General features: G+C 43.8%; 1 protein-coding gene, 1 long non-coding RNA gene and 1 pseudogene across 2 annotated transcripts; all 3 read right to left on the bottom strand.

Annotated features, from left to right (window-relative positions):
* Positions 1–6245: 6245 nt before the first annotated feature.
* LOC123158226 (protein N-lysine methyltransferase METTL21A-like) lies at positions 6246–8091 on the bottom strand (annotated as a pseudogene).
* An 8299-nt stretch (positions 8092–16390) lies between these two features.
* LOC123162116 (F-box/LRR-repeat protein 14) lies at positions 16391–19208 on the bottom strand. Its single transcript, XM_044579914.1, has 2 exons — positions 19040–19208; positions 16391–18185 (listed from the first exon to the last, which is right to left on the bottom strand). The coding sequence occupies exon 2, from the start codon at positions 18170–18172 to the stop codon at positions 16742–16744; it is 1431 nt and encodes a 476-aa protein (XP_044435849.1). The 5' UTR covers positions 18173–18185; positions 19040–19208; the 3' UTR covers positions 16391–16741.
* A 2892-nt stretch (positions 19209–22100) lies between these two features.
* On the bottom strand, positions 22101–24158 carry LOC123162846 (uncharacterized). The gene is made up of 3 exons (XR_006481503.1): positions 23803–24158; positions 23584–23728; positions 22101–23507 (listed from the first exon to the last, which is right to left on the bottom strand). It is a non-coding gene; the product is annotated as an uncharacterized lncRNA (long non-coding RNA).
* Between the last annotated feature and the right edge of the window lie 1871 nt (positions 24159–26029).

Below are 26029 nucleotides of genomic sequence, written 5' to 3'. Positions count from 1 at the left end.
CATAGTGACTTTCATCTTTCCTTCCTCCTTCACCCCGATAGGCAGGCCCCTGCAAAGGAAGCGGTTGGTATGATCCGGCTCCTGGTCATCGACAACCACTCTAATGCTTCCATGTCCAACTTGAAGAACCTGAAAACACAACATGTCATTGTCGCGGGAGCACACGATACAATCACAACTTCCCCACTGGACGCAATAAGGTAGTGAGCTTTTTGTATGCTGCACTAATCTGGGCAAGAGTCCCTTCTCTAGGTCATTTATTTGACGTCGAAGATCAAGGTTTTCCCAAAGAATTCGGTGCAAATAGCCTGTGTCCTGATTAGAGATTACTGGTATGCTTGTGACGCACAGTATGTGCCCCTGGGACAAGCGACATAGACCGTTGATGATCAACATAGAAAGCAAAATAACCTTTGTTCAAGAGTGAAAATCTGCTCTCCAAAATAAAATAGATCGAGTCAAGCCATGAGAAGCCAGCCATAACTCCAAATTCAACAAAAGCATCTGGAAACAATATGGTGGTTGTTCTGCGGACATTTCCACTCAAAACTTCGAGCGCCATCTGTTTCTTGATGTGCATTCCATAACAAACAAAGGCCAATGGCACCCTCACCTCTTTGTAACCACTATTCTCGTTGACAACATTTACTTCCATTGCTCAAGGATATCTGGCAGAAGCAATGTGGACAGATTAGAACACCAGTGGAGTATGTGGTTTACAAGATGATAGTAACCCTATACTAGAGTAGAGTGTTGTGATTTAGCAAACTCTTCCTATCAATGTGATAAACCTGCAAACCTCTAATGTGTGAATAATTGTTTACTAACATCATTCTACAAAGAAGAAATAATCAAGTTCTGTCGGGGACCAAACTAGGTGTAGATGTAGTGCCCTTCCCATACCGTGAGTACATATGTGGCATCTGCCACTTATAATGGATTTATGATCCAACTTAGTTTGCTAGCCCAAACTTAACAGAAACCAACACTGAAAGCTACCACTTCACGTGTGTTTTGAATATTTGTCAAAAGGTCATAAGGAACATAAAAGGTGCCAATTAACTGGTAAAATTTCTTTCCAACTTGTCATACGGCAAGCAGGATTAAACTTAACAACCAACTAATTTGGCATGAAAAAATTGTGAAATAAACTAACTACATTGTGCCAATGATAACTAAGACATCAACATCAAATACATAATTCAAGTATTTATAATGATGCATATTGTGCACACATATCAGTGGTGAACATCACGCTATGAAAAACAAACCTGCCACATCCTAATACTCTAATCATGCTCACCCCTTGAAATATCATGTCTTACACATTTCATCAAAACTTATGTAATCTTAGGAACAATGAAGGCTCCACGGATCATAATTTATTTTATCTAGTTTGAGAAGGATGTGCCAATGTGAAAAATGGAGATGATCTTTGGCATTCAAAAGAATAATCTTTCTATGAATAACCAATGTTTGCAAGCACAAAGATTATAACTAGTCTGATTACTAATTTTATAATTCGATCCCTAATATTCCTAATGCTCTGTTTGGATGTCTGTATTGGTGGCCTTTGAATTGGTTTCAATACCGATTCAGTGCGGAAACTGTAATAGACATGAATACGAATTCATTTGTTTGGATGCTGATGGAATTGGTTGATGGAATCTCGGTAAGGTTCCAATACCAAATCTTGTTTGGATGGCAAACTATTGAATTGTTTTTTTCTATATGCATCAAATCAAAATTTGTACAATGTGCAACTATAATCAATTGGTTGTATAGCAATAAAAAATAAAAAATATTTGAGAAAGGCATGACCGACACGTGTATCATCTCTCTCTGAAGTCTAACAGTATCCTAAATAATGTCCATCTCCCTCTGAATAAAATACAGCAGCAACAAAAATCCACAATCCCCAAAGCATCTCTTTCTCTCTAAATAACTAGTAGACTGTCCGTGCGTTGCCACGGGCCGAAAATGAGTATGTAAACAATGCTCATTTTATATCTGCAATCATCTTCCGTTGTAACCATTCTTGAGGGCCTCGTTGTAAGCTTTTCTTCTTGTTCCTCCATTTTATAGGTGCAATCATCTTTTATTCCTAGACATGCTTCCAATCCTATGTTTTGGATACCTCCGGATCGAACGCATCCCAATTCTTTCTATCCTTGTTTTTCTTCTCATCGAGGCAACATCTTCTTAACCATCAGTGAAAAATAAAGCGGCCTATTTCTTGTCGTCCCTCCTCCCCATACACCTATATCTATTTTTTTTTGAAACGAGGCAAAAGAGAGCGTGAATTGCCTAGTTAATTGACGGAAAACCAGGCTAAAACCGATATAATCCAACCCACATAACGTGGGTACATCAGTCAACCTGGCTATCGACATAGAACATAGAGCTACAAATAGGAAAAGACATCTGCCGAGTAGTCGCAAGCGTCACGTCATCACTGGTTACCTTAGAACGGGCAACTCCGACTTCACCATAAACCTTCATCGAGCCAACCCGCAAACAGTTGCACAAAAACCATGACGACACATGCCAACAGAAGGCCACACGTGCAAACAACCGACAACTCCGACTCTAATGACGAGCATCACAAGGGAAATGTGTAGGACTTGCGACGCTACAACTTTGACTTCAAAGCAACCAAGCAATAGACGAAAGAGCACCTCGGACACGTCGAGAAGATCCAAGTACCAAAGCCCGAGCCACGAACGAAGCTCCTCTTGACTCCACCATCATTGCCAAACAGACACCATCGCCCCTGAAATGGCCACCTTAACAAACTACACGGCGAAGATGCCGCAAAGCATGCAACGAAGATGCCGCCATCCACCAGTCTCTAGGTTGTGGCTGGCTCTGAGACGATGCCCCCAAGAAGGAAGAAGACATGAAGGCGCCTTCATCTCCCGATCCTGAGGATCTGAGCTTTCCCTCCGGAGCCAAGGCCGCGGGGACGGGGATGAGCACCACACAACAACAACGCTTCCAGGAAAGAGCACGACACCCACGGGCATCGTCGTTGCCTGATCCGGCAAAGGCCGAGCATAGAATTTCTCCCGGAGATACTCAACCATCAACTGCTCGCACTGGCACAGGCAAGAAACCCCATCCTACCGAGGGCGACAACGAACTGGTCATGGGGTCCCACGACCCACCATGTCTAGACACACGCACCACCCCCCAGCCGAAGCCGCTAGAACCAAATTTGGGGCCACTGCTCCAATAGCCTCCACCATGCCACAACCACGTCAGGCTAGCAAGATGGCCAGATTCGTCGCACCAAGCCTGGAGGGGGCCGCCACACCCCGCCCCATCCCGCCGAGCAGAGTTGCTGGGTAGAAGCCTGAGCAGCCCGCAGCAACCGCAGCACCACCGATGGAGTGAGTGGCAAGCAGCCAAGAGCCACCAGCCGCATCACTACCCGCCGGATCCACACGCGAGAAGCCGATGGAGCGCCGCCAACCGCCAAGCCGTCCCTGCCGGATCTCATCGAGGCGCCCCAAGGCCGCTTCCCAAGCCACATGAAGAAGGACACACATCTCCCGGCTACCTTGTCACTGCCCACGCAGCCGAAGGGGACTACCGCATCTGCAGCCGCACCGACCAGACTGGCGTCACGACTAACCTTGGGGTCGCCGCCGTGAGCTCCCAGCACCACTGTCAGAACAACGTATGGTGCCCCGCCGGCACCGCGCGAGTGCCAGCAGCAGTGGCGGCTGGCTGCTTGATTTGGCCCATCCTCTGGCATCTAGGTTTGGCGCACTGGTGCGTCCAAGAGCGGCACTCGAGAAAGGACATACCATTCTGTACAAAAATTTGGACAACCTTTGTGTAGGTAATGTTCATATTAATGTGCGAAAAAAAATGTTAACAACTTTCAACATGATAACTGACATGGCGTACTGACCGGGAACTATTAATATGCGACTTTTGGCATTTAATGAAGAAGAAACAAAATGTATTCACAATCAGAGAGGTATGTTCCGGTTCTTATACGATTATGGGTTATAATTTGACCGTTCTTATCACGGGTTATAAAACTGAAAATATTATTAATTATATGCATAAACTAAATAAATGAATGTGAAACTTCATTGTAAATTCATCTTTGCCACTCCATGTAATCGAAAACAAAAAAAATATTAACACGTTGATGCATAAGACAAGCGATGGTCTTGAGGCAGGAGGGTCAGAGGAGGGCGACGAGACCTAGTCTCCACGGTGGTCTTCTCGTATGGTCCTATGGCGATACGACGTAAATCCAATGGTGAAAAGTAATCAAAGTGGGTTCTCCCTAAATCCAATGGTCCAAATCAGAATATCTAACAAATTTAATTACAAAGTTCTATAGATTAAAGATAACTGAGAGACAATAGTACAAGAGCATACATGTTTGTTGACGGCAACTATAATCTGAAATCCAAAAGCTTAAATAATCTTAAAGTTGAAATACCGCATCCTTGCAGCTATATCTGCACTGACAAATTGACTTCTTGCTAATAGAGAAGCCCAACGATTAGTGGTAAGCAACAAAAATGCCCGCACTATCGTTACCGCACCGAGACATTCTTCTTGATCATATGCCCACAGTATCGTACATGAACACACTGGTAGTATCCACTTCATCTGCAAATAGCAGCAATAAAATTTAGCACGAAAGAGCATAATTTATATATGACAAACTGTTTCGGTTGTACAATCTTTTATTTTGAGGCAAACATTATACAGTCTGTACTATGTACTACTTGCCAATTCACAAGATATACAGTGCAGTAGCAGCAATCGATCATCATTCTCTGCTCACCCTCTTTCTCTGGACCAGAGCAAGCATACCACCGGTCAATCAACCTTATATAAGGCCCTAATGAAAAGTGAAAACTGGGAAGAAAGAGCATCACCTACAATAGTTAGTAATCTGATCATCTGATGTAAACTTGGGTACGAACCGCGGTAGTAGAATTTTCAATGTCAACGTGGACAATAGCCCAACTGAAGCAGCATGACTAATCAATATATTTATTGGGTGTCATGCGACTTAGAATCATTTTAAAGTACTTTTCATGTTTTTGTAACAACCCAATTGAACCAGCATGAGTAATCAATATATTTATTGGATCTAGCAAAGTGGTGCATATATATCTTACACCTGCTATTTTTCACAATTGATGATCATGTCTTGTTACTATTATGTCTTGTTACTGTTAATTAAACGATGTTCTCTCCCTCATTATCATGGAGACTACGTCAGTGCGATCTCAAGGAATTCGAGGATCGTACAGAAATGCTCATCCACTTCTAGCTTGCGTGCCTGGTGTAAAATATAGCGCAAAGTCTGCAGGTAAGCGATTATAGAAATCCGGCAGATATAAACCTTGGTCACCCACAAACGTGAAGTACATCAGTACTCTATGCTATGTCCGTTGGACGATCTAATAAGCCGGTCTAATTGAGAAAAGTTTATTAGAATTTACAAAGCCTGACCTCGGCAGAGCTAATGCTCGTCTATGATCCAGGAGGAGCATGCCAACACAGCGGAAGTGGCATCCATGTCGGTTCGTACGAATGGCGGCGACATCGCCCACCTCCTTACCGAATAAGGCGGCTCTCACCTCGTGGCAGCCGCCATGTGTCCTCAACATTGAGTCCAACTCCTGTGTCCTTGCCAGAGGAGGTCCTCAGATGCGGCAGATACATGGGGAATCAATGCGCCATAGTGATAGAGAGGCCACCATCGACGGCGGTCTACACGATCTGCGCGGCCATGGCCACAGAGATGCCCGATGTGTCGGAGGCAAAGGTGACCACGACTCTTAATCGAACAACGTCGGATCAGACCGGGATCTTGGAACCCTTGATACCTAGCGAAGGTGCCGACAACACGATGCCAAGGAGGATGGTGGCAGCCTGCGGGGAGCGGCCGAGCAGCCCATCCCATGCATGAGCATGCACAAGAGACAGCGAGGGGGAAGAGGGAGGAATCCGGGATGGGGTAGGGCACGGGGCTACATGGTGGCGACGGCACTCGGACTCTTCGAGTGGTAGGGCAGGACGGCAGAAGTGAGATGAGGCATCCGCTTTTTTCTTGTTGGTGCCGTTGAATAATCAAATTAAGTAGGTACATAAATTAAGTAGCTGGAGAATCACAGAGCCCTCAATCAAAAAGCTAAATGTCAGTGAAACATATTATGTGGACTGAAGGCATCACGTACACCATGAGACATATAGCTTGATAATCATAGATGATTGATGTCTACCACTGAGCTGCAGCCAATGTGTGCACTGGCTTCGGTATAATAATAATGTTAATTGTTACAACAATGAGTCTGCACCGGACCAACCCTTCATGCTTGTACCGACTGACTTACTTCTGCAGACAAGCTATGGCAGTGAGACGGGGAGCGGCGGCGGTGTCCTCTTGAATCTTGAGGAGGATGAAGATGGCGACGCGGTTGGTGCAGAAGTCGGGGTGCCACTGCGCCTGCTCCACGCACCCGATCTCGAACTCCCCCATGGCTGCCTCCAAGAAGCACTCCACCACGGCACCACCACGTCCGGTCCTTCATTCACACTTCATCATTACTTTAGCAATCAGCAGCAAGGCATTCAACATCGGATTGGACGGGATTGGATCGCTCACCGTTGCGGAGCTCGCCGGCGAGCAGCACGCTGGTGCCCGGCCCGGCCAGCCGAGTGAGCGTGGCCAGCAGGTCGCCGACGGCTTCTACACCACGTCCGACCCCAGCACAAGCTCCAACGGCGGGTCCAGCAGCTCGGGGTCGAGCTCGTACTCATCGCCCACACCAGCTCCGCCCCCGTTGCCGACCCGCCCCCCACATCCCCACCACCCCCGACGTTCTCCTCGAGGTTCTTCCGGAGCAGCCGGACGCGGTCGGGCAGGTCGGTGGCCACGACACGCGCGCCGAGCAGTGCCGCCACGACGGCCACGAGCCCGCACCCAGCACCGAGGTCCATCGCGCGCGCGCCACACACCGACAGCAGGCCGCTGTCGGCCGCGTGCCGGAGGAACTTGGCGAGCATGACGCCGCTGTCTCACACCACGGCGCCCGTGACCCTCGACGTGTCCGTGAAGGACGACAACTGCTGGTGGAGCGTCAGGCGGCGGCCGCACGCGTCGATGGGGAAGGTGACCAGCGCCCCACCTCGCCTTCGTCCAGACAATCTATGAGAGAAGGCATTTCTCGCACCTGATTCTTGCGCCTGATTTTTTTCTCAATGCTTGATTGTGTTTCCGTTTATTAGGGGCGAACGAAGGCGAGGGATCACTCGTTGATGGAAGGTTGGATCGTTGATGGATTGGTGTGAGAAATAGGGAGGTGATCTGTTTGTATGGTATTATTTTTAAATTCTTAATTATCAAATATTTACATGATTGAATTGAATCGGCACCTGCCGAAGAAAGCATGAATAAATGGAAGGAGTATCAGACGCGATTCGGTTTTACGTGCGAAGAAGAAAAAAATTAACGTGAGAGGTGAGACAAAATAAACCGGACGAAAATTAACCAGACGAAAATAAATCGTGAAGACTATTCACCAACTCAGACATTAGGAATAGAGATATCCTCACATGCCTCATGTTGTTGCAGCTAGCTAGCCTCTCTCTCGTTTCTTTCGTCGCTCGAACACATGAGATAACAACCACAAGATAAATTGGTGATGCGTACGTACAACGAGATGCATCATTTTCTTCTCTGTTTATTTGTAGGCGGTTACAACAACCAAACATCCTAGTCTACCGGCCATGATTTGAGCTAAAGGTCGTGCCATCAAGGCATCAACGGCCACTCTCACGCGCCACCACGTCCGCCATGATCTCGCGCCATCCCACGGGGACGAACAACGCGGCATGCACTTGTTATTCTCTGATGAAACCGAAGAAAACTAACACTGACCTAACTGAAACAAGCAGCATGATTAATGCAGCTAACACCTCATCCTTGCGCACACACGCGTGGGCACGGGCCTGCAGACATCGACACAGAAGGAGGGGGTCCAGTGGGAGGCACGGCGATGCACGAGAAGAGGAGGAGCGGCGGCGAAACGGGGAGGGCCAGGCCATGGAGATAGACATGAAAGCAACATAACTTAGCAGAGACAATATCATGTGAAAACCACATCTTCAGTGGAAGCTTGGAAACCTAAGTGCAGGCCGTTGGATCCTATATATATGGACTAGATCCATACAGAACTGCTACGTGCTATTTGCATTAAAACGCCCGCTGGCTACGTGCTATTACAAAGCCATGGCTGACCCACACGACCAATTCACATCACAGCCGCAACTCTGGAAGGAATCCTCTCTCAATCATAGCTCACAGCCTCACACTAAAAGGGGTCTGTGGAGGCACATGAGCAGGGTGGATTTACACCATTCACGTAGATATTCTCGACACCTTTCTCCTCCTTGTTGAGAACAGCATGGCATGAAAAGAAATGCCACATCCTAATACTCTAATCATGCTCAGCCCTTGAAGCATTCTGTCTTCCACGTTTTTGAGAACTTAAGAATTCTAAGGGCAACGTAGGCTGCAAGGATCGTGGTTTACTTTATCCAGTTTGAGATGTGCCGATGATAAAAAAATACAGATGGTTGTCGACAAGCTAAAGAAAAACTTTTTATGAGTAACCAGTGTTTGCAAGCATAAAGATTTGCTTGTAACTGCTCTAGTTAAACATATACTTCAATTCTCAATATTCCTAGGTAGAAATGTTAAGCAAAGGAGCTAGGCATGAAAGCAGCAGAACTTTGGCATGTCTATACATTTCATGCAAGACACTAGACAAAGACAACAAACTATTTAGCTTCGGATCATGCTAACAATATCTGTCGCAAAGCCATGTCTAACCCATCACAACCACAACTCTAGCAGGAAACACCCTTCTCCTCTTTGTTGAGGACCTAAAACCCAAATTTCTCGCCCCCCCCCCCCCCCCTCCTGCAGCTGTCCTGGGAAGCATCGACGAATCTTCCTCCCGCATTTGCCCCTCCGTCGTCGTGGGAAAAGAACATCGACGATTCTTTCATGACATCGGACCTCCTCCTCCCCCTCTGTGATCGCCACTAGTCCGATCTCCTCCACTGTCTAGCAGGGCAAGAAGCAGCATCCCGTCGAGCTGCGCCCTGGCGGTACGGCGAAAGGCCCGGGATGAGGAAGGACGGCATGTGCCTCTCGGGGGAAGGAATGGGGCACCGCCAGCAGAGGTGGAGGAGCTCCGGTGGACGACATGGGTTTTGGAAGATGAGAGGTGGGAGGAGAGCTCGGGGTTGGAGTAAACAACTCGGTGCTACTGATGCGATATGCTCGGCATTACTGGGCTCAAATAGATGCGGCCCAACGTGCGGCTTGTAATCGGAAGGTGGCCTCACTCATTAGCACAAGCCTTATAGCAGAATCCTGTTGCGTCGGAAGGGCTGATCCTGAGATTTTGGGGGCTCGGGGCGAACCTAAAATTTGGAGCCCTTGATATAAAAAACATGACTATAATCTTCAATGTGCATATCTCTCTATATATGAAAATGTTATCAATATACATTTAGGATCTGTGTCAATGTGATCTCGCAGGTAGACGGAGGTATATATTATGACCAATGGAGAAAATAGACAAAGAGTGTGTATGCACTCCCTCCGTCTTAAAATAAATGTCTCAAGTTTAGTACAACTTTGTAGTAAAGTTGGTATAAAGTTGAGACATTTATTTTGGACGGAGGGAGTATAACATAATTCACAATACATCCTTAGAAATACAAACTACGTTTGATGTCACGGGTACTAAAACTATAAGAGAACATTGTATGTTTGAGGTACAAAAGGTTCTGAGGTAGAAGAGACCGGTTCATATTTGCTAACTTGCCGTGGCAAAGGTAGCGACGCTACAGTACCACTACCTTTGGCCAGTCTCATCCGTCGGATTGAAAAGCGGCGGACCAGATCGGGTGCTATAGTGTGGTCAACAGTGATTTGCGTAACAGTGGTTTATGTGAATATTGTTTGTGAACAGTGATTTGGCGAATCTCAGCCTTCGATTCTTGATCCTACGACAAAGTCAGCGGAGACTTGATGTGGCTAAGTCAGCGAATCTGGATCCAGAAGAGACTATGTATAGTCCTATAAGAATTTAATCCAAAATGCAGAGTATTTCTTGGGCGAACTAATAGTAAAATTATTAGTTTGAATAGCAGTATATCTGAGAAATTAAGATAAATAAGCAAGTGGATACGATTGAAACACGAAATATTCTTTCAGATTTTCAGAGATAGTGCAAAGTTGCTCTTACGAGTTGTGCAAACGACTAAATCAAGAGGCAACAACCCCATTTATGCGTCATCGCACAGTTCACGCAAAAGCTACTCGCCAAGATTAGCATACAGAACATCACTTTATTCTTAATCTATTTAAGATCTACTCCCTCCGTCTCATAATATAAAAGTGTTTTTATACTAGTGAAACATAATACGTATGGATAGGAAAACGTCGATCGGTAGCCGGCGTAAAATCCATAGACCACACGCAGCCGTTGGTGCACCATCGGCTCCGGCGCCGAGCCGTGTCCCATCGAATCTGGGTCTCCTCTTCTAACAGGCTTTTCTAGTTTTTCTGTCACGATCTCTAGTTTTCTGTCACGATCTCTAATACTCTGTTTGAATGTTGATATTTAGCGTCATGGAATTGGATTGGGCTCAATATCAAATCTCCGTGACTTTGGTATTGAACCCGAATTGTCTTGTTCGCATGTGCACAGTATTCAGACTTGGAATTCGCATGACATGCTCAATTCGAAAGCTTGTTTGGATGGTCATTCTCTACAATGGAATTGCCCATTTGTCATAGGATGAACATTGTACTTTGATGCAATTTTTAAACTAAATCAAGCATGAAAGGACCAAAAGCAAATTGTATCTCAACATCACATGGCTAACAGACCAACATCATGCACAGGCCACATCAAATACTTCGGGTCCCCCCCCCTCCCCCGCGCAAAAAAAAATACTTCGGGTCTGGCTGTTGGGCATCTATGCTCAAATCTATTGACCTGCAAAGGGAAAAACATCTCAGCATACAAGCACATACGCGAAGGAATTAAAGGAGCTTAGGCAATTAGGTGGGTTTTTGTGCAGGGTTAGGGCGGGGGCTAGGGAATGGTGGCCATGGGGCTAGAGGAAGAAGCAACCATGCCATGCCATCGACCATGGGAGGCGGGCGCGGGGTTGTTCAGACTGACAGCGGCCAGGGGAGGTGAGCGCGCGCAGAGATGGGCGCACGCGAGGAGCTCCGCCTCGCGCCTCGTGCGCATGATACTTGGCTCCTAGATCCTAGATCTGGCCGGTGTGTAGGCGAACCCTATTTGGCGATGCATGCGCTGGTTATTACTGTTTCAAACCGGCGCCTGCAGCTGCGTTAGCTGGGCTCGGCCCATATACCGTATTTTTAATCCACAAGAAACATCGCCAATTTCATGTAACGAACCCGCGACCTCCGACGCAGAGGTACGCTCATCTAACCACCCCGCCACAAAGCGGGATCTGCTAAGTAGCAACTTTTTCCTTCTTTTATTCCTTCGTTTTCCTTTTTCCTTTTTCTTTTTTCCTTTTTCCGTTTCAGTTTTTTTCTTCATCCTGGTTCGATGAATTGCTTTTGTATATACATGAACCTTTTCTTCAAATCGATAAACTTTTTTAAAATTTGATGAACTTCTTTTCAAATCGTTGAGCTACTTTTAAATATCGATGAACTTTTCTTCAATTTTGATGACCTTTTTCCTAAACCGCGGAACTTTTTTTACAATGTGATGAACTTTTTCCAAAATAGATGACATTTGTTACAATTCGATGACCTTTTTCAAATTCTACGAAAAAGATTCAAAATTGATGGACTTTTTCAAATTAGATGAGCTTTTTACCAAATTCGATGAACTTTTTTGAAATTTGATGAACATTTTTCCGAATTAGATGAACTTTTTTCAAAATCTTTGAATTTTTTCTTTAAACCGATGAACTTTTTCATTTCCGATGAACTTTTTTTTGAAAATCGATGAAATTTTTTCAGTTCAACTAATTTGAAAATCGATGAACTTTTTTTAAAATTTGATGAACTTTTAAAAAAATTGATGACCTATTTTCAAATTCAACAATTTATTTAAAAAATCATGATTTTTTTCAAATTTGATAATTTTTGCCAAGTTTGTCTATGTTTTGAAGTTTGTGAACGTTTTTCAAAATCTATGTATATTTTTAAATTCATGATTTTTTATTTCTTCTGGATTTTTTTCATAAAATGTCAACAATTGACCACTCAACGGTTGACCGGTGAACCTCAACCGTGACTGAAGAAGGAACGAGCAAACCATCGAGCGACCTACCGACCGAGCGAACCATCGGGAAGCTCCTATTGGGCGTTGTAGGCTCCCGTCGGAGAAGTGGCGCCTATGGTGACCATCAGCGGGCCATGGCTCATTAAAAAATGGTTCCCTCGCTCGCTTTAGGTTCACCTTTGGTCGCCTCGCTGGCTTTCTTGTTCGCCTGTGCCGCGTTGCTGGTTCAGAAAAAAGACCGGCCTCCGTTTTTACAATTTTGTATATATCCATGAAAAAAAGGTTCATCGATTTATTAAAAAATGAAAAAAAAAAGGTTCATCGATTTTGAAGAAAAAGTTCACCGGATTTGAAAAAAGGTTCACCGAATTGAAAAAAGTTCATCGGACTTGAAAAAAGTACATCCATTTTGAAAAAGTGTTCATCGGATTTGAAAAAAAAATCACCAAATTTAGAAAAGTTCATCGGATTTAAAAGAAATTCATCAAATTGAAAAAGTTCATCGGATTTAAAAAGAAACTCATTGGTTTTTTTTAAATCACCAAATTTTTTTAAAAAGTTCATTCATTTCGGAAAAAGGTAACTGAATTTAAAAAAAGTTCATTGAAAATTGAAAAAATCATCTATTTAAAAATGGTTCACGAATTAAAAAAACATAGTAAAGAAAACAAAAAGGATAAAAAGAGAAAAAACCGAAGTGAAGAACAAACAAAAAAACGAGGTACCTGTGGTGTTGGTCTGGTGGTTGGAGTTGACCGCTCGTAACGAAGGGGTCAGGGGTCCGAATCCTTGTGCACGCACATTTTTGCTGTTTCTACTAATGGTAAGAAGAATAGAATGGGCCGGCCCAACTGTAACTGCTTCAGGTGCCCGTTTGAGAATTGCACTGTAACGGACTCCTAAAGCGCCAAATAGGATTTTCCAAACCATCGAGGGACCTGCTGATATTACTACTTGGGCTAGGTTGGACGAACGTATTATTTACTCCAGCTGATGCAAGCCCAACTACCCCCGTCGGTTAACATGAATTAGTTTGAAATTACTAATTGAGAAGTCCTCCTTTCAAAAATCACTTCCACATCCCCAGGTTGTGACAGGTGGCTAGGCTGCATGTGTTCCACTTGTCGCAAGCGGAAGATTCTCTTTTTTCATAGATCCGTTTATTTTAAATGTTTTATCTCTTAAATCGTGCGTTCAAATCTCAAACCGTTTTCGCAGTTGGATTACTCGCGTTGAGATCTTCAAAACTACTCCCTCCATCCCATAATTTAAGACGTTATGGGACGAAGGGAGTAGATCCCATGTTGATAGGTTTTAACAGAACCGGACAAAAAAACCCGAATTGAGAGCATTTTTTTCCTTTTCCGAAAGAGGCACGACCATGCCTCTCGTGAAAGCAAATCCCTGTCTCTCAGTGAAGGAAAAAATGCGTTTTTCGTTTCTGAGAGGCAGGGCCGTGGCTCTCGCGGAAGCAAATCTGTCCCTCTCGCGGAATCAACCCCTGCCTCTCGCGGAAGGAAAAAAATATGTTTTGTCGTTTTTGTGAGACACGCTCGTGCCTCTTGCGGAAGAAAAACGTGTCTCTTGTGGAAGCAAACTCGTACCTCTCGTGGAAGAAAAAAAAGGATTATTTCCGTTTTCGAGAGGCACGATCGTGCCTCTCATGGAAGAGAAAAAAATAAAATATATATATTTTTTCATTTCTGAGAGGTACGTTTGTGCCTCTCGCGGAAGCAAAGCCCTGCCTCTTGAGGAAGCAAATCCGTACCTCTCGGGAAAGCAAAAAAACGCGTTTCTTTGCCCAAAAAAATTGAATTTTTCCATTGTTCAAATGTTATGAAAGACCAGTGAAAAACCGAAAAGCCGAAAAAACCATCAAAAAACAATCTAAAAAGTCGAAAATGCATGTGAAAAAAACAAAAAACAAAAATCGGAGTGAGCGCCTAGAGCACGACACATGGCGTTGGCTGAGAGCGCCCGTGACCTTTGAGGAGGCTCCCGAACGAGCGCTCCTTAATTAGTTGCTCCCTCACTTGAATCCCTATTTGCCGCGCTCTGCGGCAAATTGTTGCCGCATAGCACAGGGAAGCGCACTAGCGAACTGACTGGGTTGGCCCACTTCACAAGTTCATTTGTTCCAGTTTGGAACATCCCCCACCCCTCCGATTTTAGTTTTCCTTTTTTTCCTATTTCCTTTCTCTTCTGTTTTATTTTCATTTCCTTTTTTCTGTTTTCAGTTTTTTTACTATTTAAAAAATACATGGAAATTTCAAATATTATTTGCAATTCAAAAGTTTGTTCCAATTTTTCAATTATGTTCAAAATCTTGTACAAATGTTTGCTAATTTTATGAAATGTTTGGAATTTCAGAACAACTTGCGCTTTCCGATATTTTTTTGTTTGAGATTCACACAAAAGTTTCAAAAATGTTTCCATTTTCAAAATTTGTTCACAAATTTAAAAACTCTTCCCATTTTCAATTTTTTTACAAATTCACAAAGTGTTCACATTTTTTGAAAACTTGCTCCTAGTTTTCTTAAATTGTTTGTAATTTTAAAAAATGTTTCGTTGTGCAACTGTTCACAAATGTTAAAAAGTTCGTGTTTTCCAAAATTTGTACACAAATTCACAAATTATTCCCATTTTTGTTCAAAACTTGTTTGTGATTGTCCAAAATTATTCAGAATTTTAAAAAATGTTCCCATGTTTCAAGATTTGTTCAAAAATTTGAAAAATTTCTTGGTTTCAAAATTTATTCAGAAACTGAAATTTTGGTCACATATTTTAAAAACATGTTCGTGTTTATCAAAAATGGTCGGAATTTTAAAATGTTCATTTAAAAAAATTGTTCACAACTTCAAAATTGTCGCCGCTTTTAAAATTTGGTTAAAAATTAAAACATTGTCAAATAATATTCAAAACTTATGCGTGTTTGTCAAAATGGTTCAGATTTTTTTTGAAAAATTATTCAGAATTTTCAAAAAATGATTAAGAAAATGAAAAATAATCCAATCTGCGGTTGTAACTAGTTCTAAAGTAATCGCGCCACATATTCATCATGAACTCTAATCGGCCACAGTGGCTAGCTACCTCTGTCTACGATGGCGCAACCTTGAGCTTGAATGCTATCTGACGCTTAGTACTTTTTTTACACCGCTCGCAGCTCCCGCATGGCCTGCCCAGTCGAAGGACAGCCTTGTGCGAGGCCACGACATTCTGCCGCAGAATGCGGCTGGTATAAGATCCCTAATAATTGAGAGATACCCTGCAAAGATCACTCCCACCTTCCCAGCTTGCAACAAATGGCGCACATACAGTGCGCCACTCCCGCCTTCTTTTAAGCATGCGTCCAAATCGCAAACTGTTTTCACCATTTAATATCTTGCCTCGCGATCTTTGAAACTAGATCCATGTTAATAGGTTTTGATAAACTTTTTTTTTCACAAAAAACCCGGGAAAAACAGAGCCTCCACGAGAAGCAAATATGTGCCTCTCGCAGAAGGAAAAACGTGTTTTTTCTCACTTTCAGATATACACAGTTGTGCATATATTTTCGAACAGAGGTAATACTTTTTAGAGTTCAATTTTTTCAGCCAGATTAGAACTTAGTACGCGACAATCACAACAAAAGTTCAGCCCTGGCTTCTCCAATTTTAGGACACGATCTTCTCAAATGGTGTACCCAATTCTGATTTTCCATACACTCATCATACTCTTGTGATATGTAAAAGAAACACGACCCCCTCTAAATTTCTAGTAGAAGCCTGTAATTAGCACACAGCTATGTTATTTGCCTTCAGTGGGTCAAGTTTCAGTTGTACCTCAACTTCCATGAGATGAGTACATTGCATTTGTAATCTTGGAATCTAAAAACCCAAATTATGGTACGTAGTAACTACTCGTAACTTATATTTTGAGAAGCAAATGAAAAGACATTCCCAAACAGAATCAACATCAACAAAACAAGCATGTCGCCTTTGTAGTAGAGGTCTCCATGTGAAACATTGACCATTACTACACTGATCCATACCAAAGTTGCCACACGCAAATAACAGGCAGATATACATGTCTTCAGAATCCCGTAGTAAAAAGGGTTCCCGACATTTCTTAAGAGTAGAAACCAAACAGCAAAAATAGGTAATCTTGGGGCCAATTTTTGTGGATTACAAAACAGCGGTATAGAGAGAGTAAGAAATTAAGCAACAAGAATTACAGTACACGAGTTGTGCCTACTATAAAAGTTTCATACAGAAAAATTATAGCAGTGAAGGTAGAAGCAATAGAAAGTCCAGAGAAGTGAATCTACGTCTGATAATGCACAGCCTTGTCCAATGATGCACACTGAACAAGCTAATGGCTTCAGCAGCAAATTCATACTGAAAATTTTGGAGACCACTTCATCAATACATAAGGTAATCTGGAAACTTGCTGGAGTAGTGAACTGACTTGGCAACACCCTGCGCAGCTTGCAGAGAGATCTCACCACAATACTCAATGACCAAAGACTCTAACTTATGTGCACTTCCCAGTTCAGCTAATCCAACATCAGTAACCTTATGACACACCCGAAGTGTGAGATGACTCAAGCATGGGGTGTGCGCAAGGAAGCGCATCCCAGCATCAGTTACTGCAAAACACGCTATAAGCTCGAGTGTCTCCAGATGTGGTGAGGATGAGAGGGCCTTCATCCCCTCGTCATCAAAGAAGTTGGCGGTGTTTAGCAGGAGAACACGAATTGGGCAGGACTGAATGAGTGCCAGAAAACCCTGCTGTGTGAATCCAATTTCTGATGGCCAGTCAGGGGAACATGGTGTAAAGCTGAGGTCTACGACCTGAAGCATGGGACAGTTGAGGGCTAGAGCGTAAAGGCTGTTATCAGTAAATGACGTCCTGGTTTCCCAATCGCTGACATCAATAGAGTAGCGCTGCAGGTTGAGCCAAAGTTTGATGCTTTTAAGGTTGCTGCAGCTCCGAGATAATGCAATCATGTCATTGTCATTTAGGGCATGAACATACTCAAGGCAAAGCTTCTCCAATGCTTTACACTTCCCTAGGACAACACGAAGTCCTAATTCTGGCCAAGTTCTAATATGCGCCAACCTTAAAACCTTCAAACTCTCACAGCAGAAATCATATATATCCATGCTGTGAGCATCGTACGAGGAGTCATAGACCACATCACCTGGAAGACGATCATGTCTTTCCATTTCAAACTCAAACTTCTGGAGCTTCATCCATCCTGAACCAAACTTTAGGAAGTCATGATGATTGATTCCTCTGCAATTCTTCACTACAAGCTCTTCCAACGATCCATCCCTACCAAGGTATTCCAGCCATTCTACACTAGCGATTTTTTCGCAATCAATAAGGTGGAGAGCAGATAGACTTGTACAACCAACTGCAACCGAGAAAAGCCCACTTGAAGTTATTTTTGGTATGGAGTTCAGCCTGAGAGACACCAATGTCTTGCAATAAGTTAAACAACCAAGCCCAGAGTCATCAATGCATGAGCAGGAGCTCAAAGTGAGGTCAATCAGCGAGGAACAGTGAGATGAAAACACAAAAAGGCCTTTGTTGTCCAACTGCTTTCCATGTCCAGGTATACAACCAGAGTAATCGATTTCCACTTTCTGCAAATTTGGGAACCGGGCGCACAATGACGTCAGTGCTTTTGTAGCAGTGCAAAGACCGGCACCAACATGGATAGCACCCCTTTGATTCCCCTCTATCTTGTAGAGCTGCTTTGACACAAGGGAAAGAGAATTCAGATCACTTGTCCTGGTGATCCTCTTGAGAATCTCTGTCAGCAGAGCCTCCGGTAGGTCCTCCATCGAACAAATTCAGCTGTACAAATCAGGTAATGTATATATGAAGGTTCAGAAAACAACCGAAGAGCTGGACTCAAACTTATGATATATCAAAATAATGCATGTGAAGTTAGATGGAGATTACACCGGCGACACTCATTGCTACGAAGAAAATACTGATGAAGTTTGAGCATTTTCTGTATCCATCCAAAACTTGTGTGTTCTTCATAAGCAAGGAGATTTATTAAAGTAGCTAGCACCTTATCTGTCTCTAGGTTGTTGGAAAGAAAAAATGACGCTACAGGCAGGCCACATCATTGAATTAAACTAGAACCATAATTAAGCACCAGAGCCTGAACAATGAACTAGCTAAGAGAATACAACGAAACGAGCTAGAATTGACGCAAGCAATTCCGCAAGAAGACCCACGTGCTTAATCTGAACCAACTTTTTTATTTTTTTTGAGAACTTATTCGGAGGCACCTAACAATTAATAACATCAAAACCAGAGCATATATGCAAATTAGTTAGTACTTGTAGCTCTTGCTTGGGCAATAAAGAAAGTAGGGAAATCATTTTGCCACAGCCGATGAGTTCACAGGGTGCAGTTATTATTACTAATAGATAACGACAGTCTAATGTCTGTTCAACTAGAAATATACGGAGTAGAGTAGTATTTGCTGCAACCCTAGGCTAGTCCTCAGCTGCAAAAGGCTACTTTCTAATTCTACCTAGAAGAATGGCTTTATACACCATTAAATCTATGGATGATACTACCGGTTTGGTTTCCCCTATCAATCAAGAGAGGAATCGAAAAATCAACCGTGTACATGTAGAATCGGGGAACCAACGCAACGAACAGGGGCCAGGAGAAGCGAAAAACGGCGGTACCTTGAGCACGACCGGGAGATAGAAACAGCGGCGAAGACCGTAGGAGAGGAGGGTATCTCCGCCGCCGCTCGACCTCGGCCCGAAGCGGAGAATGCCGCCGCTTCTTTGATTCGGAGGAGAGGAGAGGAGAGTGTAAGCCCTAGCCTCTTTTCCAGCGGAAGCGGAGGAAGATGTGGGGCGCATTGCGAGCTGCAGCGGTGGTGCCGCGCTCACATGGGCCACACCAGGAATGCCTGCGGGCCGACGCGCGCTATTTTTGGCCTTCTAGACCCTTTTTTTCAAAAACACGGAAATATTTAAAGTAACATAAGAAAATATAGGAACAAAATATAAAATGTTCATATAATCGTTTCAGTAAATAACTAAAATGTTAAGGCGTTGTAAAAAAAATCCATGGCCACGAAAACAAAATTTCATGTATGTACCTATTAAAATGTCTAGTGATTTTTAAAAACGTTCCTGTATGCAAAAGGAAATGTTCATGTGTGACAAAAAAATGTTCACAGGCATCAAAATAAATGTTTGCGTTTATCAAAAGTGGACATGTATTTTCATAAATGTTCTTGCATGTAGAAATAAATGTACATGTACATCACTAAGAATTACGTCATATTTAATTATCAAAAAAAGAATTATCTCCTACTATTTCGGAAGGATTCTTGCATGTGAAGGAAATGTTCATATACCTTAAAGAGATGTTCATGTTTTGAAAAAACAAACATGTGTTCAAAAAGAAGTGCTCATGTATCTCATACCGATAGTCATTATTTACCTAGGACAATAATAACAATAAAACTAGACATAAAATATAAATGATGAAAAATAGGTGTGGCACAATATAGAATTAGAATAAGAAAAAAAATATAAGATGGACAACGTTATAGTGCCACGACCCATGCGGAAGGGTGCATGGTGAAATGACCATGTCGCATAGATAAGCAAAATAGGTGTTATAAAACAATTAAGGATTTGGTTTCAAGAAATGTATAAATAAACTACTCGTTTAGTTCTCAAACACAAATACTCAACTAAGGAGTACTAAATATGTTGAGGCTCAACTAAGTGTACCAACAACTTCAATTAAATGAGTTGAGCACAAGATATATAATAATACAAGTGATAAAGAACCTATAAGAAGATAAATAACTTGAAGCTACAAGACTATCAAATATAAAGCATAAGTAAATAAACTCGGGTATAAGGATAATCGAGACACGAGGAGATGAAGATTTATCTCGGTGTTCGCTTCTTGATAATTAAGGAATCTAATCACAGTTAAAGTGGTGCAGGTAACCATGAAGTTCCTCGAACGCCACTGAAGGCTCGCATTTTTTTCTCCTTTAGCCTCCACCACAAGTTGGTTCTCAATCCTTATGGCTAGCTTCTTCCTCCACTTCGGAGATGGCAAGTTTCACAATGAAATTGCATGGTGCTGGCATGTGTGGTTGTGGTAATTAAGGACAATCCATATGGACTAGTGTTTGTGTTGAGTTATACTTGAAAGTTTATCCATAGGCAAATACTTGGAGACCGTATGTTGGATTCAAGGTTGAAAGAAGAGGAAAGTGAAAGAAGATGGAGTTCTTGTGTGCGACTCAAATGTTGTCTTACTCTAGCTTATGAGTTAAGCGATGGAGGATCAAGATCTTGAAAATGATTACAAGAGAAGAGTTCGAGTGAAGAATTTATTATGTATCTCAAGAGATTGAGATAGAAAAAGAAGAAGATTAAATGATGACCAAAGTGATATGCAAGGCGTGGTCCAAAGAATGCTCATGAGAGTGTTGGGCCTATAGCAAGTGTCGGTGTCCCGGTTTAGGGGGCCTCTCACCATGACGGTTCCCTGTCCGGTGGGTCGGGATGAGGACCCCTAAGTCGGTTCGGCCCTCGGCCGCGTTGGGAGGCCCATGGCGAGATACGTGAAGATTCCATAAGACTTGGAGTGGAATCCAAGTATATGGTAGATGTGGAGGACTCTACCTTCGCCGACGTAGCCTGGTGAGTTCTATAACCCTAGGACCCCTAGTGTGTTATATAAACCGGGGGCCAGGCTCATTGTTAGGACACACTAGATCATCGATGGCGCGCGTTGCTGCGCCCATATTTTTGTAATATTGAATGTTAGGGTTTGATGCAATTATGTGGAGCATTTTATCTAAAAGCTAAAGCAATAATAGTATCATATATAATTTTGTGTAATTTTCATTTACCTGAAAATTAGAGCAGTAGTAGTATTGTATATAATTATGTCTAATTTCATTTTACCTGAAAGTTAATGTGGTGGTAGTATTATCAACAAGGTAAGAGAGAGAATTCTGGACATGCAGCATTAACACCAAAATTCTGCAGTCCCTCTCATACTATCTTTTTTTTTGCGGTTGGAGTCCCTCTCATACTAACGGAAGCAAGCATGACACAATCAATTTCTTATGCAAGGATTCAGTTTGCTATTCCATGCATGTGGAATTTCCCAGCAGCTGTTGAACAATATCACAACTGTTCTTTTTAAGACCCTCTTTCTCATGACCAAGATAGGGTTTTGGGATAGCTGATTACACACCTTCTTTCCGGGACTTATTATGATTTTGGATCAAAGCTATGCATGATCTAAAAATAAGCATGAATCTCATAAAAGAATATCTACTAAAACTGAATCAACACAAATCTTGGTATTTTAACTTGTTAGGTGCAACGTCATGAACCTATGGAATACTTGCTCGGCTATCTTGGCACCAGTTTATGTAGTGCTTCCTCAAGACGGGGAAAGGGTACTAAAAGATATTGATCTAATTTTAAAAAAATATTGAAAAAGGCATAGCACGTAAAAATTTGCCAATATTGTGGGTTCTTTTGATATGATTGAGTTAAACTAATTCAGATCTATATGAGAATTCCACTGCATAGCAATTGCTACAGAAAAATTGGCTCCCGCCGGAGCGTGGAATATACTCCCTCCGTTCCATATTACTTGTCGCTGAAATCAGCGACAAGTAATATGGAATGGAGGGAGTAGCAACTACCGTCATGCGTAGGTGAAATCACTCCCAAATCCTTGCTTACAAATACCAGGAAACAAGAAAGCATCACAACATCTAGAAATTGAATAATTACAAGCTAAAGAGGACTCGTCTTATTTCGCCAATAATATCACTTAAGTATCTTAAGTATTTTGACTGGTTACGCAAAAATAATAATCTCTAGAGGACAAAGAAAGCTTCTATAGCCGCAAAGGTAAGGTAACAAAACTGGCAGATAGATGACTCACAGTCAGTGTTTAGCATTAAAATGGAAACTCTCTGGCGCCATTTCATCATCCCTGAGGACCAGGGCCATATCCAACTGATCCCTCAACCTATCCTTCTCAGCAGCAACATTCATAGGACGTCTCACAACTGATATCTTCTCTCACAGCATATGCTTTACAGTAGACACTGAATACAAAAGGTTGCAGGTCTTTATAATGGCTTCTTTCTTCTCCTGCACTTCTTGCCGGGTTGGTATGCACACACCATTCTTTTCAGCCTCTTGAAGCCACTCCTTGAACTCTTCAAGGGCTGGAGAGTTAAGAGACCTGAGTCATCTGCCATTGAGCAGCATTAGCTTCATTATCCCATAAAACATTGAGATACCTGCATGTTTTGTAACTCTCCAGCTTGTACGGCCGCTTTGGGTCACCGGCATCCATGTTTCTAACTATACACAGCATGTACTTGGGGGTGCCTGATTTTATCTTGCCAACCCTAAGTCGCACAAAGCAACCAGATACGTGGTCCTCAAAAATGGGGTTCGATGAACCATTTCACCAGCTTGTACCTCTGAAGGGTTATGCTGTTCACATCATCAAACATGAGAGGATCAAGTATACTTGGTGATTCGTCAAACTCATCATTCCGATTATCATCAGCGATCCAAACATGGTCATTCATGCCCCCATCATTGCTACGGTCGCTCGGGGGGCTTCCAGCCTTGCATCTATTAGGCGAGCAGCCGCCCTTGGCGACCAGATCCTTGAACCTGTTATGGTACCCATCCAGATCCTGTTTTCCTCATCCTCTTGGCCCATAGCTTGTCAAGTGTGCTCTTAGTGGTGGACCTGACCATCATGGTGGAGGCCTGCAGCATAACAAGTTGCATTCATCTGCACACTACAAGTCCACTAAGGCAAAAAGGTAGTTTAAATACGCACATTGAAGTTTGATCATGATAAATTCAGAGAGACCGAGCACATAACCATCAGCTAGATGGATGAATTGAAACCACTAATTTATGGCCAACTACTGACAGTGTGATGAGCATATAAAGATCCATGATTTCAATTGCATCAAATCAACTGTAAAAGTGTTACTCTGATTTATATATAGGCCTGCAGAGGACCTTCAGTCCATCAATTCAAGCATCCCCACCAGTTCAGTTTCTTATCATGTCTTCTTTAGAGCCACTGAGACCAAGATGGATGCCATTTATTCTTCTATTATAAAAGAGGCAAAGTTTAGTCTGATCAGTGAGTATTAACATGGTCATAATTTTCACGAGGAAGAAATTACCTTATAAGAACTGACATGAATTTGCACATCACCATGGTTGGAATTTCATCAAATAACCATAGCCCAGATCCCCAGGGGTCAAACCGCCATCTCCGATACAAGGAAATGAAGGTTATAGTTGAAGTTGCCATGTCTAATTCGCGTCCTGAACAAAGCGAATGTCAGTCAGCTGTGTAGCAAGTGGAGGTGAACCGGGAGGTTGCCATCAATCACGCCTACGGGAGTGCAGTGATGAGGAGGACAGGGTGCAAGGAGCTGCACGCCGGCCGCCTTTGCAGCAAGGAAGGACGGCATTCGCGTGACTCTACCACCGCCCCAACCACCCCTTCCTCCCTCACGGCGGCCCTCGCCATCGGCGACTCCGGCTTCAACTCCCTTCCCACGCCGCCAGGAGCGCCTCGCCTTATTCGCCTTTCTCTCGGACGATACCCAACTGAGAAGCACCTATGTTTCACCCTAGACTGGGATCGGAGAGGTGGGCGTGGGAGGCGGCGGCGACCTACCCAGGGTTCTCGATGGAGAGAGACGAGAGGTTGGGGATCGGGAGCGGAGCGCCGCCGCCAGGCCAGCTGACGAGTCGCAAGGAGAGATCAGAAATTCGTCTCGGTATACTAAGGCCCAATCAACCTCAGTTCGGCCCAATCAACCACAGGCCTCCAATTCTGCTACCGGAGTAGCGTCCCTATAGGACAGTTGGCCCATTTGCTGAGAAACGTGAGAGACGGTACACTAATGGTAATCTGACGGCCAGAAACTCTCAGATCGTGAAAACGGACGGCCAAAAATCCAAATCGCTGTGAGGGCTCGCTTTAGGTGCGGTTATACTGTCCTTAATTACAATCCCTTGGTACATTGTACTTTCTATACACTCCAACGCAGTAAAACCAAGAGCAAGGCATAGGGTATTATCTCCTCCTTGAGAGCCCAAACCTAGGTAAACCCTTGTCCATGTTACCCTCATGCCAAGTCACCTAGCTAGGATAACCTAGCGAGGGATCTGACAGATTTAGCTCCGACAGTGGTGGTCCTGCTAGGTGAATGTCGCGGCTCGATGGAAGTTTGGATCAACCATTAGATCGATTTCGACATGACCTTTCTACCGGGACAATTGTTCGTCTTCGACTGCGTCACCCCATCACCACTCGACTGGCCACCTTGACTAGGTCGAGACCTTCTCTCCAGGTCGAGTCGTAAGATTCAACGACCGCGGACTACCGCGGAGAGTTGATCTTCACGGGTTTGGCATCTCGCCATATCCAAAGCAGCAAACGTCGGTTCTCCTGATCTTGATGTCACATCGGATCTTGAAACTACCGGAAGAAGTCAATTTTTCGACCCACCCACCACCCATATCGTCTCCAACATCGAAGATCTCACAAACATCCTCGAAGGAGCCTCCAAGGAAGAAGAAGACACAGAAGAGGAAGTCGGTGATTCTGCAGACTGCCGACGAGCAGCCATGGTGCCCTTGGGTAAGTGGCAGGCGACCTCGACCTATGAGTTCTACATGGTGGACACAACCAATGGCGACGGTGTTGGCAACTATAACAACCCTGAGGACGACCCCGATTATGACCTCGAGAGGGAGAGTCCACCACGTGCTAAAACATGTGGCAAAGAGGGGGAACCTCGGTCACTAAGTGAGTCGGCCCCTACGACGAGGAAATACTGAACGAATCATTGGGTAACTCTCACCACGATGAAGCTCGGCTGAGGCTACTCAAGTCACCAAGGACGGTAACCAAAAATAATAATGAGTTGCTCAGGCAGATTCAAGATGTTGAGGATCGCTGGCAGCAGATCCTCCAATACGAGGAGAACCTGAAGGATGATCACAATCCGAAGGCACCGGGCGGGGCATGGCCAAAACCTGATCAAGGACTTGGATGCCACAACGGACAACAATGTGATCTTCAAAAGCACGTGGGCGAAAACCTGAACCCGGTGCGGGAGATCCCCCCCCCCCCGGGTCCGCCATGACAAGCGGCGAACTGATACCGGCAAACACACTCATGAAGCGGGGAGACATCGCATGACCACGCCAAAGCATATCGCGGAGAAGTCGAGTTCCCACCCCAAAGAGCAAGGTCAGACCCCATCTCGAGGAGGAGGCTCCTTGGATGATCTACCAGGGCAAGAATGATGCACACCATCCCACGTCACTACGAGGCTGCTATCGAGCGAGCGGCTCAACATCGCCACCAAAACTAGATCCCAGTTAAATATGTTTTGCCGACAACCCAGGATTCAACCTAGAGAGATAGTGATAATACTTGGGGTGGCACCACCCTATTGATGAGCCGAGCGGATGCCCTGGCCCCTAGGTCTCTAGAGGTAGCTCTGGTACACCCTGACCTACCCCAGTCACATTATATGGAGATTTCTCATGATAACAGAGGGAAAAGGACCCCCTGTCTTATTCTTATAGAATAGAAGATGAGTCCTA

The sequence above is a fragment of the Triticum aestivum genome, chromosome 7B (assembly GCF_018294505.1).
Source record: "Triticum aestivum cultivar Chinese Spring chromosome 7B, IWGSC CS RefSeq v2.1, whole genome shotgun sequence".
NCBI lineage: Eukaryota > Viridiplantae > Streptophyta > Magnoliopsida > Poales > Poaceae > Triticum > Triticum aestivum.
The sequence above is the reverse complement of the archived record's forward strand: the minus strand, read 5'-3'. Positions and strand labels throughout refer to the sequence as shown.